We start from the raw sequence: 16,182 nt of genomic DNA, 5'->3' as shown, positions 1-16,182 counted from the left end.
ACCCTCGGAGGGGAGCCCTGCAGCCCCTGACCCCTGGGATGGCAGGGTGGCCTACCTTGGCTGGATCCACATCGGCCCTCAGGGCGTTGTTCTCAGGGTCTGGTTCCTCGCTGCTGCCCTCACCCACATCGCTATCGACCTCCTCCCGTGGGGCCTTGCCATCCGTCTTCCCATCCGCCTTGCCATCCGGGGTTGTGTCTGGGTGCAGCGCTTTGGTGGTGGGGCCTGGGCCCGCCTCGCCGCTCTCCTCGCAGGGGAAGTGCTCGCCGACCACGCTGCAGGAGGGGCTGTCGATCCCGCTGTCCCGGTTAGGGATCTTAGAGATGCTGCTGGGGTCCCCCACGGAGCCTGTGTCCTGGGTGTTGTGTCCCGCAGAGGCCTGGCTGCCAGGGCTCCCAGAGGCAGGGTCCCCACAGTGGGCTTCAGGCCCAACAGGCAGTGCTTGGAGCTTCCCTGGGTCTGCACTTGGGAGGTCTAGAGAGGAGCTGCTAAGCCCAGCATCTAGCTCCTTCAGGGTGACAACGGTGGCTGGGGAAGTTGAGGAACCCCCTTCTGACTCCATCCTCCAAGTTGATCTCTCTGAGCTCCTTGAGGGGCTGGCCGGGGGCTTCCTGTCAGGGAGAAATGAACACAGTCAGTGTCAGCTGAGCTGTGGGCCGGCCCCCAAGTGGGGCCCCTGGGGAAAGTCAGCATGGGGGGCGGTGGGCTGGGGCTGCATGTGAAGTGAGCACCCCGGTCAGCCTCAGCTGCATCCTGGCTAGGCAGGCATTCGGGCAATGGCAAAAGAAAGGCATTTTACTTTTAAAATAAATTTTTATACTAAAAAAAAAGATGGCAGGAAGAGAGAGATAGGGAAGGAGGGAGAGAAGAAAGAAAGAAAGAAAGAAAGAAAGAAAGAAAGAAAGAAAGAAAGAAAGAAAGAAAGAAAGAAAGAAAGAAAGAAAGAAAGAAAGAAAGAAAGAAAGAAAGAAAGAAAGAAAGAAAGAAAGAAAGAAAGAAAGAAAGAAAGAAAGAAAGGAAAAGAAAGAAAGGAAAAGAAAGAAAGAAAGAAAGAGAAAGAGAGGGAGGGAGGGAGGAAGAAAGAAGAGAGGGAGGGAGGGAGGAAGGAAGGAAGGAAAGGAGGCAGGAATGAATCCTGTTGCATGAAGCTACTTGTTCCTCGACGAACTCGAAACATAAGCAGGAAATAACAGTGACGTTAATAATAACCGTTGTGAGCGCAGTGGATGTGGTCTACGCCGCGCCTTGGCATCCACGGCACCCTTTATCCTCCGGTGCAGCTCTGAGGTGAGGCAGGACGCCCATCAAGACCCCTCCTCCCCATCACTGCTGCTGTTCTGTCTGACAGGTGACCAGACACTTTCCAGGGACCCCGGGGGGCTGTGGAGGCCAGATCTTGGTCCCAAATTCTTCCTCCTCCTACGTGCTGGGGCTACTTCGTGCTCTCACATCGCGCCTCTCCTGGAAACCCTTGCGGAGGAAAGTGTCGGTCCAGGTGCACCGAGAGGGTCAAAGGTGAGACAGGACTAGGGGAGACTGATGTTCCCCGAACTCTTCTGCTTGAATCTGCAGTGGAGCTTTGGGGGAGGACGGGGACCAGGAGCGGCAGTCACTTAGCCCTGGGCGACAGATGGGTTACCTGAGGCTGTCGGACTCCGAGGGGGCACCGAGGTGGAAGGGTGGGTTCCTGAGGCTCCCTGCTGGCTGTGTTCTGGGACGCTGGGGTTGGCCAGTCCAGGCTTTGCATGGGGCTGGGGGGATTTGCTGCAAATCTTTTTCTTGCCCACAGTTTTGAAGTGGAGCAGTTCAGAAGGTTCTAAAAAAAAAAAAAAAAAAGAAAGGAGAATGAAAATCACCTTCTCCGCTGGCACATGGAGCAGCCTGGGTGACAGGGCCAGTTCTCAAGGGGGAGGATGGGAAGGGCAGCTCCATGCCACCACCCAGGGCAGTGGACCCCTGGCAGGTCACAGGGGCATGGGTGGATGGAGCACAGCTGAGTCCCTGGCCCCCAGTGCAAGGGGACACCTGTGGCAATGTCCGGGGCATAAGCAACTACTAGGGCCCGGTTGAAAACCAGGGCCAGAATTGAGCTTGTCCCCAGCCACGCAGTGACACCAGGAGGCAGGGACCCCTCGAGTGTGAGATAGGCGCCACCACGCACCCTCCCTGTGCTCACACTCACACTCAGCTCTGCTGCCAGTGGCTTCGCCACACTCCTTTCCTCACTTGCTAAACAAAATACTCATCAGTGGAGACACAGATCACACACACACACACACACACACACACACACACACACACACACACACACACAAAACAAGAAAGGTGTCCTGGAGCCTGACCCTTGGCTGCCCACGCAGCAGAAGGGCCCCCGGGCAGAGTGTGCTCAGAAGTGAAGCAGGAGGCACCTTTACAGGCGTGTGGCATCGCGGGCCCGGGAGGCCCCACGAGTCAAGCAGCAATTCTGCAACGGTCTCCCGCACTCTCGCCTTCTAGTGCAATCCAATTTCTTCTGAGTGGACCTTTCTCGAAGTGACACCCAAACCAGTGCAGGGTGCGCATTTATCACTGGCCACTGCCACATTCTTAAAGAGCTTAATGCGGAGAAGTAGCAAGATTTCTAAACAGAAAACACACGCTTTGCTGCATTCTTCTCATAGCACAGGCGATAAACTCGTTTCCAGAAATGAGACATGACACAGTGGTAAAAATATGCCAAATGGAATGTAGGCCACACACTCAGCTTCCTACGTCTGGTGCCAGGTGGAGCCTGCTGCAGCCCCACCTCGGGGATTCCTGCTTCGGGTCAAGATGGAATAACAGAAACTGGAGTTACTCTCTCCTGAAAACAACCAAGTCATGGATAAAACATACGAAACAGCACCTTGAGGACACCCTACACCAGGCAGCAAAGCACAGTGCTTCTGAGAGGTGGGACCCAGGGAAGTGAGCCTTCTGTTGCCCCAGCTTCCTGCCCGGAGAGGGGACCCCAGGTAGATCCCTGAGTGAGGAGACGGAGCTGACAGTCCGGGGAGACCAAGGCAGCTGGAGGTCACAGGATGGACCACAGGACAGAGCTGCACACAGGGAGCGTGGATTGCTGAAGAGGGCCCTTGAGCGTGGCTTGATGCACGTGTGAGCAAACTCCAAGCCTGGAGAAAGAAGTATCTGAGGTCAGAGGAACCATCACCTGGTGCTCAGAGGGCAGGGAATACACGTGTTTCTATCAGCCAGACTGGAAACCCCAAGATCCACGGGCAGTTAGAGAGCTTGGAAGGTCTTGCCCCACAGTGAGCCCTGCTCAGGTCCCAGCTAACAAATGCTGATGAATTTTAACAAGAAAGCCCATTTGTGAACAAGCAACGTAAGTGCATTCCCTAAACAGTACTCATGATCAATTATCGGAGCACAAACATATCCAGCATCCTGCGAGGTGAGATTTACAGGCGCTGTCATCCACCCAAAAATAATCAGACACAGAAGGCAGGCGTACACAACCCACAGTGAGGAGGAAGAGTCAGTGAGTTGAAACTCACTCACATCTGACACGGATGTTAGAATTAGCAGACAAGTTCACTAAGGCAGCAGCGGTACCCGTGTTATGTTAAAAAAAAGTCAGCAGATACATGGAAAATGTAAAAAGGTGTGCTGGACCAACTTCTAGAGATGAAAACCACAGAGTGTGAGATCAAGGCCCACTGGAAGGGACTGATGGCAGATTAGACTTTGTAGAAGAAAAACGAGCAAATCTGGGGAGGCAAAAGAAGCTATCTAAAGTGAAGGAGAGAAAGAGAGAATGAATTGTGAGATGCCTGAAAACTTTAAGCAACATAATAAATGGTTACACATAATATATGTGTAACCAGTGTGTGTGTGTGTGCATGTAATTGGAGTTCCCAAAAAGGGAGTGAGCTTGAAAAATATTTGGGAAAAATAATGACCAAAGGTTTTCCAGATTTGATGGAAACTATAAATCCACAGATCTACGAAGCTCAGTAAAGACCGAGCACAAGAAATGTTTATGTTTAAACACTTTCCACATAGAAAACTCCAGGCTTAGATGGTGAATTCTATCAAACATTTGAGAGAGAAATGATACAATTCTACACAAACCTTTTGGCCACGGAGGGAAACAAGAACCCTTTCCACAACATGGATGAATCTGGAAATATTATGCTGAGGGAAAGAAGGCAGGCAAAAGAAAAGGTATCTGTTTGTTTCCCATTTACATAGAATTCTATGAAATGTTCACTCTCTGGTGCCAGAAAGCAGACGGGGTGTTGCTGGAAGGAGGGGTGGGTGTGCTGTGGGGGTTACAATGGAACACAAGGAAACCTTCAAGGGGTGACAGACATGCCCTTCATCTTGACAGTCGGTGACACTGTCACAGGTATGTATACATATGTTGTACCATCAGATTGTACATTTGAAACACATGCAGTGAATTGGATGTCGACTGTACCCCAGAGAAGGTGACACCTCTGAGTTGAGCAAACTTGTGAGTTGCTGATATTCACCGAGGGTCATTTGCCTTGTTACAGAAGGGACAATGACTCACACAGAGGACGGTGGTGAGGGGTGTGGCAGACCCAGAGCCTGGGGAGACTGCAGCAGCCTGGTGCCTGCCTGGGTGTCCCGTCAAGAGGAGGGAGTGGGCCCTTCCTCTGGAGGCCCATTAGACATGATCGTCTTATCTTCCAAGGGCTTTTGTGTGAGGGCAGCTGAACCACGCTCGGCCAGACTGGAAAGCCCAGGGCTCAACATAAAGACGTTCTCCAGGGAGTGGAGTATGTGGCCGAGGGAGGTCCTGGTTGCGGAACAGCTGAGACCACCCTCTGATCTGATCCAAGAAGCTGCGGGATCCAGCCCACGGCCTCACTTACCCTGGTCTCCCTGCTGCCTTTCCAAGACCAAAGTGAGTGCAGGGTAGGCCAGTCCGATTCCAGCCTCCCTTCCACACTGCTCAGAGGAGCGGGGGGAGGGCGGGAGGGATGGGGTGTGGGGGAAGACGCATGTGCAAGTGTGCCCACAATATACACACACACACACCTCCATAGTAGACCCGTGTGCACACAGATCACAAGCACACATACACAAATAAACATGCACACAGTTATACACACACACACACACACACACACACACACACCTGCCATATGTCAGGAGCTGTGCAGAGTACTTTTGTACGGTTGCTCAGTCACCAAGATGGGTGACATTTTTTGTTTCAGACAAGGTTTCCAAGGCTGACGCTGCCATCCTAGCCTGGGGGGAACCAATACCCAGGACCCTGGAGCTGGGTCCACCGAACATATTGCTCTGAACCCCTTGGACTGAGCTCTGGGCTCATTCTGACTTGCCAAGGCCAGGGATGTGTCACCACGCATGAGTCAAGGAGCATTTGTCAATTCTGTCTTCCCAGCCACTCAGCTCTCCTTTCAGAAGCCCTGAGCCCCCTGAGCTGAGTGAGCCCACCCCAGGTGGAACGCAGAACGCAGCCAGGGCCCCTGACACCCGACACTGCCACCACTCAGCATCCAAGGCCCCAAAGCTGGGCCTGGGGGAGGTGTGGGGGCTGGAGAAGCACAGAGGGATTAAACGTGCCCCACTCTCCAGGGCGCGGTGGGCCACTTCAGCAGCTCCATCCTCAGCAGGCAGTGGATAGAGTAGCACGAAGGCTGTGGTCCCTGCCTGAGACAGGCAGGGAAAGCCCTGTAGACAAGCCACAAGTCTGCCCACCGCCCAGTCCACCTGCTGCCAGACGTCCCCACCTTGGAAGCAGTACAGGAGCCTCCACAAGCCACCACTATGCCATCATTTCGCTTGCTGCCTGTCACCTGGTACCTTGGAGGCCCCAGGTAGTCAGGGACCTCCACTGTCTTGTCACTGACATGGCCCGATGGCCCCTGCCGTGTGCCCCAGCACAGAAGAAGCCTTGGAAACAGTCCCAGCCCTAACTGGCGACAGTCCCCAAGAAACCCTGAGTGAGAGCCACCCGACTGCACCCCACCAGCCCCAGAATCAGGAGAGATGACACTGCTCGGTGGGGTTGCTCTTTGCCCCGCCATGTCTGGGTGGTTGGGTACAAACAGGAGGTCATCCGAACAATACGGGACGCACCGCGGGGTGATACCAGAAACCGCTGTATTGCACACACCCGCACGCAGGTCGCAGGCTGGGAGACGAGGCGGCAGGAAGCCACAAGGCTGCATCAGCAGTGACAGAGCTCTGGCTGCCCTGGCCATGCGGATGCAGCAATGGATGGCATGTCAGCGAAGCTGCCCTGTGCCCCGGAGCTGCCTTCACTCCAGCGCCAGGATCCAGAAGCACAATACTTGCCTTGGGGCCTCAGCCTGCGAAGCGCTCTGGCTGCAGCTGGTGTGGTCTGAGGTCTCCATCGTGTGTGCTGAGAACATGGAGATGGACACAGACACCATGGAGGGCCACATGCTTCAGAATTCGGTGGGAGTCAATGGGACCTCAGGGTGGGCTGGGACGCCAGGGCCAGCTGAGTGGGGAGAAAAGGAGACAGGTCAACACAGCACCGTCCCTGCTTGTTGGCATGCCCCGAACAGATGTTTCCCCAAACAGAGCACACCATCACTTTTAAAAATCACTGTTGCTTTTTTAAACCATATGAGTGATGGATCCTTTTTTAAGAAAACTTAGAAATTATGCAAAAAAAACCAAAAAAGGCAAGAGTTACCCATCAGCCCTAGCACTGGGATGCTGGTGAGTGGGCAGGGGTCTGCAGGCTGGGTGGCAGGGTGTGAGGTGGGGGGGGTCCTAATGCTCCTAGGTGTGCTGCAGCCTTTCTTAGAGACGCCACATCTGTTTCAACACCAAATTCCAACACGAATTCCCTATGTCCTCAAGAACACATTCCTCCCCGAAGAACTGAAAGCAGAGACTCAGATGTTTGCACCCCCGTGTTCACAGCAGCATTACTCACAATGGCCAAAAGGTGGAACCATGCAAGCGGCCATCGGCAGATGAACACATACACAAAATGTGGCAAATATGTACAATGGAATATTATTCAGGCTTAAAGAGGAAGGAAATTCTGACACGTACTTCAACATGGATGAACCCTGAGGACATGCGGATTGAAACACCCTGGACACCAAAGGACAAGTATGATTCCACTTACAGGAGGTACCTAGAGTCAAATCATAGTGACACAAAGAATGGTGGGCGTCAGGGCTGAGGGACGGGAATGGGGAGGAAGGGGATGGGGAATGTTTAATGGAACGGATTTTCAGTTTCAAATGATCAAAAAGTTCTGGAGATGGCGTGGTGGTGATAGCACATAACAATGTGAATGTACTCAATGCCACTCAACTGTACACTGAAAAGTGGTTGAACTGGTAAATTTTATGTTATATATATTTTACCAGCAAAAAAAAAGCTTAAAAAATGGGGGGGAATGCATTTCAGAAAGGTTCTCATCAGAAGTTCCATGAATTAGGGCCAAGATGACAGTGATTCAAAGCACCTAAAACTCCCTGCTGAGCACTCCTGTCGCCCAGGGCTTGACCCGGGCTTTTTCTCCACACACCTACAGGGAAGCATTGAAGAGATGTGAGGTTGTGGCCAGGCCTGGCCTGGAGCCAGAGCTGCCCGTCCACCTCTCACCCCAAGGCTGCTGCATCACCTCTCTGGACTGCTCACCCTGCCCCTCGGGAGACTTAGTGCCCAAGCAGGGCTTTGCACAGACCCAGGAGTGGGTGGACTATGGCCCACACTCTGTGTGGCTCTGTCTCCTGCCTCCAGCTCATCTTAGGGTCCCTGCCTGATGAGGTGAGGTTCCGAGACAATTCATGGCTCAGCAGAGAGCATGGGTATTATTGTCAGAGGCTCAAATAATGATGGGGGAGAAAAATGCAGGATGATTTCCTGGTTAATTACATTCCTGAGACCACGGATGCCTCGCTGGGAGAGGAGAGGGCTGGAGCTCCCTGCCCACCCAGGAGGGTCAGCCAGCTCCAGCTCTGTACAGGCCCTACTTGGACCCCCCCCCCTCCTTTGGCCCCAGGCCTTGGGCCCTCCTGCGTGCATCTGGGGAGGCAGCAGCACAGTGGGTCTGAGGCCTTGCATCTAAAGTGATCGGTTTCTACCACCAATTGGCTGGGCAACCAGAGATAAGGTCAGTTCCCTGGAACTTCAATTTCCTTGTCTGTAAAATTGACACAAGAGTCCTGCAAAGTTCCTTAAGGCCTGAGGCAATGACTCTACCCGCAACTGGCCGTGTCATGTTTTTAGTGCCCCTAACAGACAGACATGGCCAGGGCGCCTCACCAGGCTGACAGGCCGTTAGCATCACCTGAAGCTCCCAGGTCCCCTGTCACATGGCCTACTCAGCTACAGTAGGAGTCTGTGAAATTACACAGTGAGTCCAGTAATGATGCTGTGTGCCCAATGCTGGATTGACAGAAATTCAGGAATAGCAAAATGGAAAAATGCTCAATATTGCTAATTATAAGAGAAATGCAAATCAAAACTTCAACGAGGTATCACCTCACACCAGTCAGAATGGCCATCATTCAAAAGTCCACAAATGATAAATGCTGGAGAGGGTGTGGAGAAAAGGGAATCCTCCTACACTGCTAGTAGGAATGCAGTTTGGTGCAGCCATTATGGAAAACAGTACGGAGATTCCTCTCAAAAAACTGAAAATGGACCTACAGTATGATCCGGCAATCCCACTCCTGGGCATATATCCAGAGGGAACTCTAATTCGAAAAGGTATATGCACCCCAATGTTCACAGCAGCACTATATACAACAGCCAACACATGGAAACAACTCAATTGTCCATCAACAGAAGATAAAGCAGCTGTGGTATATTTATACAATGGAATACTACTCAGCCATAAAAAATAAAATAAAATAATGCCATTTGCAGCAACACGGATTGGCCTGGAGATCGTCACTCTAACTGAAGTAACCCAGAAAGAGAAAGAAAAATACCACGTGATATCATTCATATGTGGAATCTAAAGGGAAAAAAAAAGACACGAATGAACTCATCTACAAAACAGAAACAGATTCACAGACATTCACAGACATAGTAAACACAAGCTTATGGGATTGGGAAGGGATAAATTGGGAGTTTGAGATCTGCAAATACTAACTACTATATACAAAATATATAAACAACCAGTTTCTTCTGTATAGCACAGAGAACTATATTTGATATCTTCTAGTAACCTATAATGAAAAAGAATTTGAAAACGAATATATGTATGTATGTATATGTATGACTTGGAACATTATGTTGTACATCAGAAATTGACACATTGTAACTGAGTATACTTCAATCAAATAAATAAATAAATAAATAAATAAATAAATAAATAAATAAATAAATAAAAAGAGAACAAAAGGAAATGTTAAAAAAAAAAAAGGTTATGGAAGGTCAAACCCTACTTCCTACAGTTCGTCATCAAGTTTGATAGCCCCACATTGTCTCATCTAACTGTGCAGTGACCTTATCAGGTTATTACAGAGCACCAGCAAGAGCTCTGTGTCCTGGGAAATGAGGGGCTCCGCAGAGCTGACTTGTAAGGTCAGTAACCATCCACCTCACTTGGGACCTACGTGACCAGTCATCACCACTACACTTGGGCTCAGACAGAGGGAACAGCACCCCAGGCAGAGGAAACAGAGTCTCAGACAGATGGAACCGTGTCCTAGACAGAGAGAACATCATCTCAGACAGAGAGAACAGAGTCTGAAGCAGAGACACCAGCACCCCAGACAAAGGGAACAGCATCAGATAGAGGGACGGGCACAAAGGCAAACAAGAGTGAGCCAGTCCATCTGAAGAGCTGGCAGTGTGCCCAGGCAGGTGAGCCCAGAGGGAGGGGATGGGACCTGAGGGTGGGAGGCAGGATGGATCTCACAGCCTTGGGCAGCCAGGGAGTCATGCAGGTGAGTGACATCCCATTGAGGTTTTGGTTTCATGTCTGTCCTACGGTCAGTTTACTCCTATGCTCACCCCTTTTCCCATGGAGCCTCAGTTTCCTCATCTGTCAGGGGAAGTTGTCAGAGACCACCTCGGGAAGGTGGACAGGATGTGGCGAGGCAGGTCCCCCAGCACAGGACCAGTGACTCTTCCATGATCACTGAGTACAGGGACACCCCCAACCCCAGGCTCTCAAGGGGCTCAGGGCAGCAAGCCTCAGCCGTCCTCTGCCGCCTCACTCAGCACCTCAGCTCAGCTCTAACCTCGACAGACCAACTGTGGATCCAGGCCTCTGTGAATGCTGAGCACAAAGTCCTGTCCAGTTTGGGGGTGGGGGAGGACTGCACATTTGGAGGAGCTGGTTTTTGTGCAGAGACAGACAGCCGGAGGAGCGGAACCAGGGCCTCTGGCCTCCCGTAACCACCCAGCCAGGGACAAACCACTTCCTTCTCTTTGCACCCGGCCCCATCCGGCCCCAGGGCTCCTCGCCGATCAAGCTGTCAGGCTCCAAAGGTTTGGGTTTGGGCCCAGCTTGGTAGCTTGCAGGCCATGGTCTGGGGCAAGTCTTGGGCCTCAGTTTCTCTGTGGTTGTCAGTTTCCTCTCCTGCAAGGGTGAGGTCCCCCTGGGCTTCATCTGAGGACAGATCCAAGTAACAGCAGAGCTGCCCTGCGCACACCCAGCCCCCCCCCCCCAGGCACTGCTCACCCTGGGATCCTGGCACTGCCTAGATCCTACTTCACAGACAGGAAAGCTAGATGGTCACCGCAGCTGCCCCAAGTCACAGAGCTGGGGGAGGGGCCGCAAGCCAAACATCCCAGTGGGCCATGAACATCACCCGGGCATCAGCCACCTGCTGTCCCCTTATAGGAGTTCCAGGAAACCCCAGGCCCATCTTTCTATCTTTCCAAGGGGACTCCACAGCACCTCCCAGACCCCAGGAAGCTATAAACAGGTTGACTGTCTGCAATCACGAGGACCCCCACACCGCAAACCCCAGAGGGTCCCAGGAGCCAAGCGCTCCAGGTACGGCAATGCCCCTTCTGTGCAATGGGCACAAACACGGTGTCATCTGGTACCCACGGCTGTCCATGACCCTCCCCCACTCAGCAAGTCTCTCACAGGTGACCTGGCCACCACCCTACACCGTCCCGGCACAGTGTGGGGTTCTGAGCAGGCCCTAGTAGGCTCAGCCTTCCTCCCCAGGTAGCAGCGCCATAGACAGGCCCCGTCAATCAGGATCTAAAATGCAGGCGGCAGAGGAATCTTCCACTGTGTGTAAAGGTCTAGCCCCTGAGGACAGAGTTTGGGACCACTCATCCCTCCTCTGTAAGCCCAGCCTGCTTGCGGGTCACCCTGAACCGACTCAGCCACGGCCCCCGGTCCCTCTGACTTGGGTCCATCTTTGCCAGAGCCTAAGCCTCCACTGATGACACTCCACACTGCCCTGGCAGACTTCCTCACTTGCCGCTCAGTGATGCCCACAGGAACCTGACTTGTTACAAATCATGCCAGAGGCATCACAGGAAGACAAAGGGACACAAACAAGACACCGTTCGGCACCACCAACCGCCAAAGCAGCTTCCTGCCTTAAAGACATCTGACCCCAAATGGCCCCTGCTCTGAACTTCCCCCGACCCCAAAAGTGTCCCTTATAGGACCCGACACAGGCTCTAAGGGCTGGCGAAGAAGACCGGGAGCCAGTGCCACTCACCTGCCTCCTGTGGGCACACACGCTTCTCTCCAGGACTGACTTCAGGCAGCAGCAAAACACAACTTCCTTTTGCTAGTTTTTGCAATACGGGTCACCCAACAACAGTGCATTTGCATTTCCGCACTATCACACAGTCAAGTTCACTGGCCCTCCCTCTGCTTTATTTGTGAAAATACAGCCCTAACCGGCTGGAATGCCATCTGAAGCCCAGACCACGCTTGCCCCACCGTGGCCTGTAGCGGTTAAAGTTTAACAGGTTGCTCTGGGTGAGCTGTTCTGGGCGTGGAGGCTGCAGCCACCCTGTCTATGCCTCCGTGGGTTTTTCTAAGCAGATCTCCGGGTGCCTGTCACTCAGACCCTCAGAGAGGGGGGCGTCCGGTGGGTTCAGTGCCTGGGCAGTGGAACTGGCCACAGACCATACAGGCAGTGGCCCCTGGCTCAGAGAAAGGGCCCAGGGGCCAGCAGAGGCTTCCAGGTCTTCTTGGATGAGAATGATGAAAATGGTCACAGACCATTGGGAAATTGAGACGTCCGCTGAAAATGGATTATTTCAAAGTGCTCCCAGGGATGAACCCGGTCCCCCTACTCCCTGAGGAGATCTGTCCCTCAAGGGCTTCCCCAGCCAGGTCCAGCCCCCACCCCCAACGCCAGCACCCACGGGGAGGGCTCTGTGACTTTTAGAGAGAAAGTAAATCCATAAAGATAACAGTGTTCCTACAAGGTTTAGATCACGAATTCGGACCCAGTTTAAATAATGGATTCTTCATCCAGCCTTACATGGTTTTTAAACAACAAAGTGATTTCTCTGGGCCTTGGTTTCCTTGGTGTTGCATGGGGCTCACTATAAGCCCCCCTCGGGGGCAGCACGTCACACACAGGGACCTTGTGGATGAAATGAATGAAATCATCAAAGGGGCCGGTTAATGAGATAATTTCTCCAGCCCCCACTGACCTCCCTTGGCAGAGCACACAGCCATGTTTCTCCACAAGTTCCCAAGTGACGCCCACACCACCTGGAGAAGTGACTTGTTCTCGCCCTCGGTTCTTCCAAATATTTACCAGTTGTTTGGGAGATTTGCCATCTACTTTCGCCTCTAGATAATCTTCCTTTCAACCCAAGATTTGAAGAATTCTACAGCTAAGACGGTGATGAGTTCTTGCTCACCTCCGTGATTAATTGCACTGACAGCCACCACGTGTCAAACCCTAGGGGTGCGGCCACCCTGGACCCAGGCCCAGCTCTGGGACACACAGGTGTTTCTCCCTCCGGGAATTTGAAGACCAAGCTGAGGATGAGTTCCATCTGGCCTCCAGCCATCACTGAGGACTCAGAGCAGCCCAGCCAGCAAGTGACAGGGACAGAGTGGTCTCTGTCTCACATCTTGGCTCACAGGCTGTGAGACCTCCAGATGTCACCAAACCTTTAGGAGCCCCAAATCTTCCCATAAAATGGAGATGATATAGGATGCGTGGTTGGATTTTTTGTGAGGAACGAGAGCTTGGCCTGTGGCAGACTGACCATCTGAAAGCTTCCAGCCCAAGCTGGGAAGGACAGTGCCTGCCACCATCTCCCAGAACAGCCCCTCCCCTTGCTGACATCCCAAAGCCAGGAGACCAGCAGGGGGACCCCATCAGGACCTGGAACCCTAGCCCAGACCCCCGCTATACAAAAATGGCCTAAGAAGGCAGAGATGAACACTGATAGCACAGTGAGAGGTCATGGGGTGGGGGATTCATGGTTGGAAAGCAGAATTGGGGTCAAGTGCCCTCTCATCCTGAGAGGAGAGGTCTCCAGTGGGAGGTGACACCATCCAACAAGAAACATGCCTGTGGCAGCCAGCCACCAAGTTGGCTCCTGGTGATCCCACTCTTCTGCAGCCCTGCCCCCTTTGAATAGGGCTGACCCAGTAACGCAGCCAACAGGACACTGCAAAAATATTGAGGGTGACTTCTGGGGCCAGGTTACCCACCACATGGCAGGTTCTGCCTTCATATTCTGGGTCACTTGCTTGCAGGGAGCCAGCCGCCATGTCCTGAGGATGCTCGAGCAGCTCTGAGGAGAGCCCCGTGTGGGGAGGAGCTGGGCCCCCAGCCCACAGCCAGCACCAACCTGCCGGGAGGGAGCGAATCACTTGGACATGAACCCTTTGCCTTAGTCAGGTCTTTGGGTGAGACTGCAGCCCTGGCTAACATCTGAGATCCCAAGCCAGAGATAAACAGCCCAAGTTCCTGACCCACCAAAACTAACCGAGTTGGTAAGTGTTTACTGTCATTTTAAGCCACTAAGTTTTGGGCAATTCATTATGCAGTGATAAAATATGGTCATCAGGAAATGCACAAAGGGTAACCTAAGGTCGGGGGCGGGGGGCACCAGCCCTCAGTGGAGAGGTGTCAACAGGGAATTAGCGGCACACATTCCTATTTCTCTATCCAACTATTTCATCAGTGACCTCAGCCCTGAAGGTACTATTCACTCTTGATGGCCCTGAATAACTTCATGAGTCAAAGGCTATTCAGAGGAAGGCCAAGTGCCTTCCAGCCGTCATCCCCCTGCCCACCCGTCCTCCAAGAGGGCTGCTCAGTCCTCCCGCAAGTGGCTCGATGCCCAGAGGGCAGCACTGATTGGGAGGGCTCCCCCCAGAGTCCCTGCTCTGCCCATGAGACCCCCCCAGCACCACCTACCAGGACATCTGACAATGACATAGGGGAGGCACACCTAAGGAAAGAACCCCGACAGCCATCATCAAAAGGGACCTGTGTGGGACCAAATGCTGGAGAGAACACGTGAACAGAGCTTTTTCTGCCAGCAGGAATGTCCACTCCTTTTACTCAGGAAGTGATCCAAAAGGAGAGAGCCCCAGGTCGGCCAAGAGAAGCTGGTGCAAGGATGTTAAATGGCGCAGAACCCCACATCCCCAGGAGAGGCTGCTGCCTGGGGCTCGGCCCTCACAGAGGAGGGTACGGGGCAGTCTCTTGGACTAAGAGACAGGCCAGCGAGGAACCCAGGGAAGTCTTGGTGTCATCTGATTCCTTTCGCGTTATGATTCCCACTCATCTTGTGCGAAAATCATTGGATTTAAGCTACGTTAAATAAGACGGAGTCTCAGTGGCCAATGTGAACTTCGCTACTAGTTGCTGTGAGATGTTCGACATAGGACTGCGAGTGTTTGAGTGTAACATACTAGGACTGTCAATACAGATCAGGCACTTGTTTGGTGACACCCTCAGAAAGACTGCGGGAACAGAAGGGGTGACTGATAGAGACAAGACCCCCTGGAGTGTCACCCGTGCACTTTACCAGCTGACTGCTTATGAAGAGACCACTGAGCCCAGCAACTTGAAGGCTCTTTGCTGGAGGACCTGAACCCATGCTGCTGAGAGATGTTCCAGGCCAGCCTGCGGAGGCTCTGTCAAAGGAGAGGCGACCAGAGTCTACTGCTGGTTGAGACACGTCCTCCCAGACTCCTCCCCTTTCTTATTTTCCCCCTATTTGGACTGACCTGTGCTATGTAACACTGTATGCAGTAAACAGTGATTTGTGAATTGAATGTTGGCTGTGTTTCGTGTTATCTCCGATCCTGTGATTTTTCACCTGCCTCACCACTGCGCCCTTTGACAAAACAGGTCTGCACGGAAAGCAATGGAAAGAGAGAAGAAAGATGCCCCAAGTGGTGAAGTCCGGGCTTGATGGAGTCTCTCTACACGTTAGTTTGTCTCTCTGTACATCTTTACATTTGCTTCCTGCCTGAACTCCCTGGTTCACTCCGAGTGTGTCCAGCACCTGCTGTGTCCCAGCTCAAGAGACACAGAGATCGGCCAAAATGAGTATTTTTATAGTACAAAATATTAAATATAAGATGGCCACACAGGGTTGTTTTTTTCTCTGCATTTCTTTGAGCTGGAGGAGTATGGGACTGTACCACCTCCACTTTCTTCTGGACTGTGAAGGGACCACATCTTATCACTCCCGACCTCCCCTGCTGCCTGGTGGGCCATGTTGCCACCCCTGGGCAATGGGAGTGACATGTTCCCTCCAGGCTTGGCCCCTCAAAAAATGCCTGTGCAATCTTCCAGCTCCCTCCTCAACATCTGCCAGGAAAACGCATGGAAGTCAGGCCAGGAGCCACCAGGTGGAGGGGACTGGGCCCCACACTGTTGATGAGCCAAGCTGGATCTGTGTCTCCCAGAACCCCTTCCCTGGGAACCCGAGTTAGGGCTGGTCACAGGGGAAATTTGCACTGAAACTGAAGCGGCACCTTCCTTTCTGAAGGTCGTTGTGATTAGATGGGAAAGACCCAAACAGGAGTGCTGGCAGGTTCCAGCTCATCACCATTCCTCTGGGCTTGCTGTCCAATCCACATCTCTCCCAAAACCACCACCATCATCCCAGGCCCAGCCTCAGAAGCAGAGCCACAGCCTTCTGTGAGCATCTCCAGCAGTCCTCTGTCATGGTCCCAGTCTCCTGGTAGGCGTGCCAGGGGACCCTGCCTTCCCCGCTGGTATTTAC

The 16,182-nt window shown here is 52.7% G+C and overlaps 1 protein-coding gene across 4 annotated transcripts in view; it reads right to left on the bottom strand.

The window, feature by feature from the left end:
* The window catches only part of FGD3 (FYVE, RhoGEF and PH domain containing 3), a 56,825-nt gene that overhangs the window by 30,017 nt on the left and 10,626 nt on the right, over window positions 1–16,182 (bottom strand). Inside the window, exons 1-4 of one of the 4 annotated variants that reach the window (XM_074362998.1) lie at window positions 11,676–11,869; window positions 6,337–6,505; window positions 1,640–1,816; window positions 56–611 (exon numbers count right to left, since the gene is read on the bottom strand). In XM_074362998.1, coding sequence (XP_074219099.1) covers window positions 56–562 — 507 coding nt within the window. In that variant the 5' untranslated portion in view covers window positions 563–611; window positions 1,640–1,816; window positions 6,337–6,505; window positions 11,676–11,869. Of the gene's footprint in view, window positions 1–55; window positions 612–1,639; window positions 1,817–2,408; window positions 2,547–6,336; window positions 6,506–11,675; window positions 11,870–16,182 lie in introns of those variants that run through there. The other 3 variants (XM_074362996.1, XM_074362997.1, XM_045504603.2) reach the window with 3 other exon arrangements.

Source organism: Camelus bactrianus, chromosome 4 (assembly GCF_048773025.1).
Source record: "Camelus bactrianus isolate YW-2024 breed Bactrian camel chromosome 4, ASM4877302v1, whole genome shotgun sequence".
NCBI lineage: Eukaryota > Metazoa > Chordata > Mammalia > Artiodactyla > Camelidae > Camelus > Camelus bactrianus.
The sequence above is the reverse complement of the archived record's forward strand: the minus strand, read 5'-3'. Positions and strand labels throughout refer to the sequence as shown.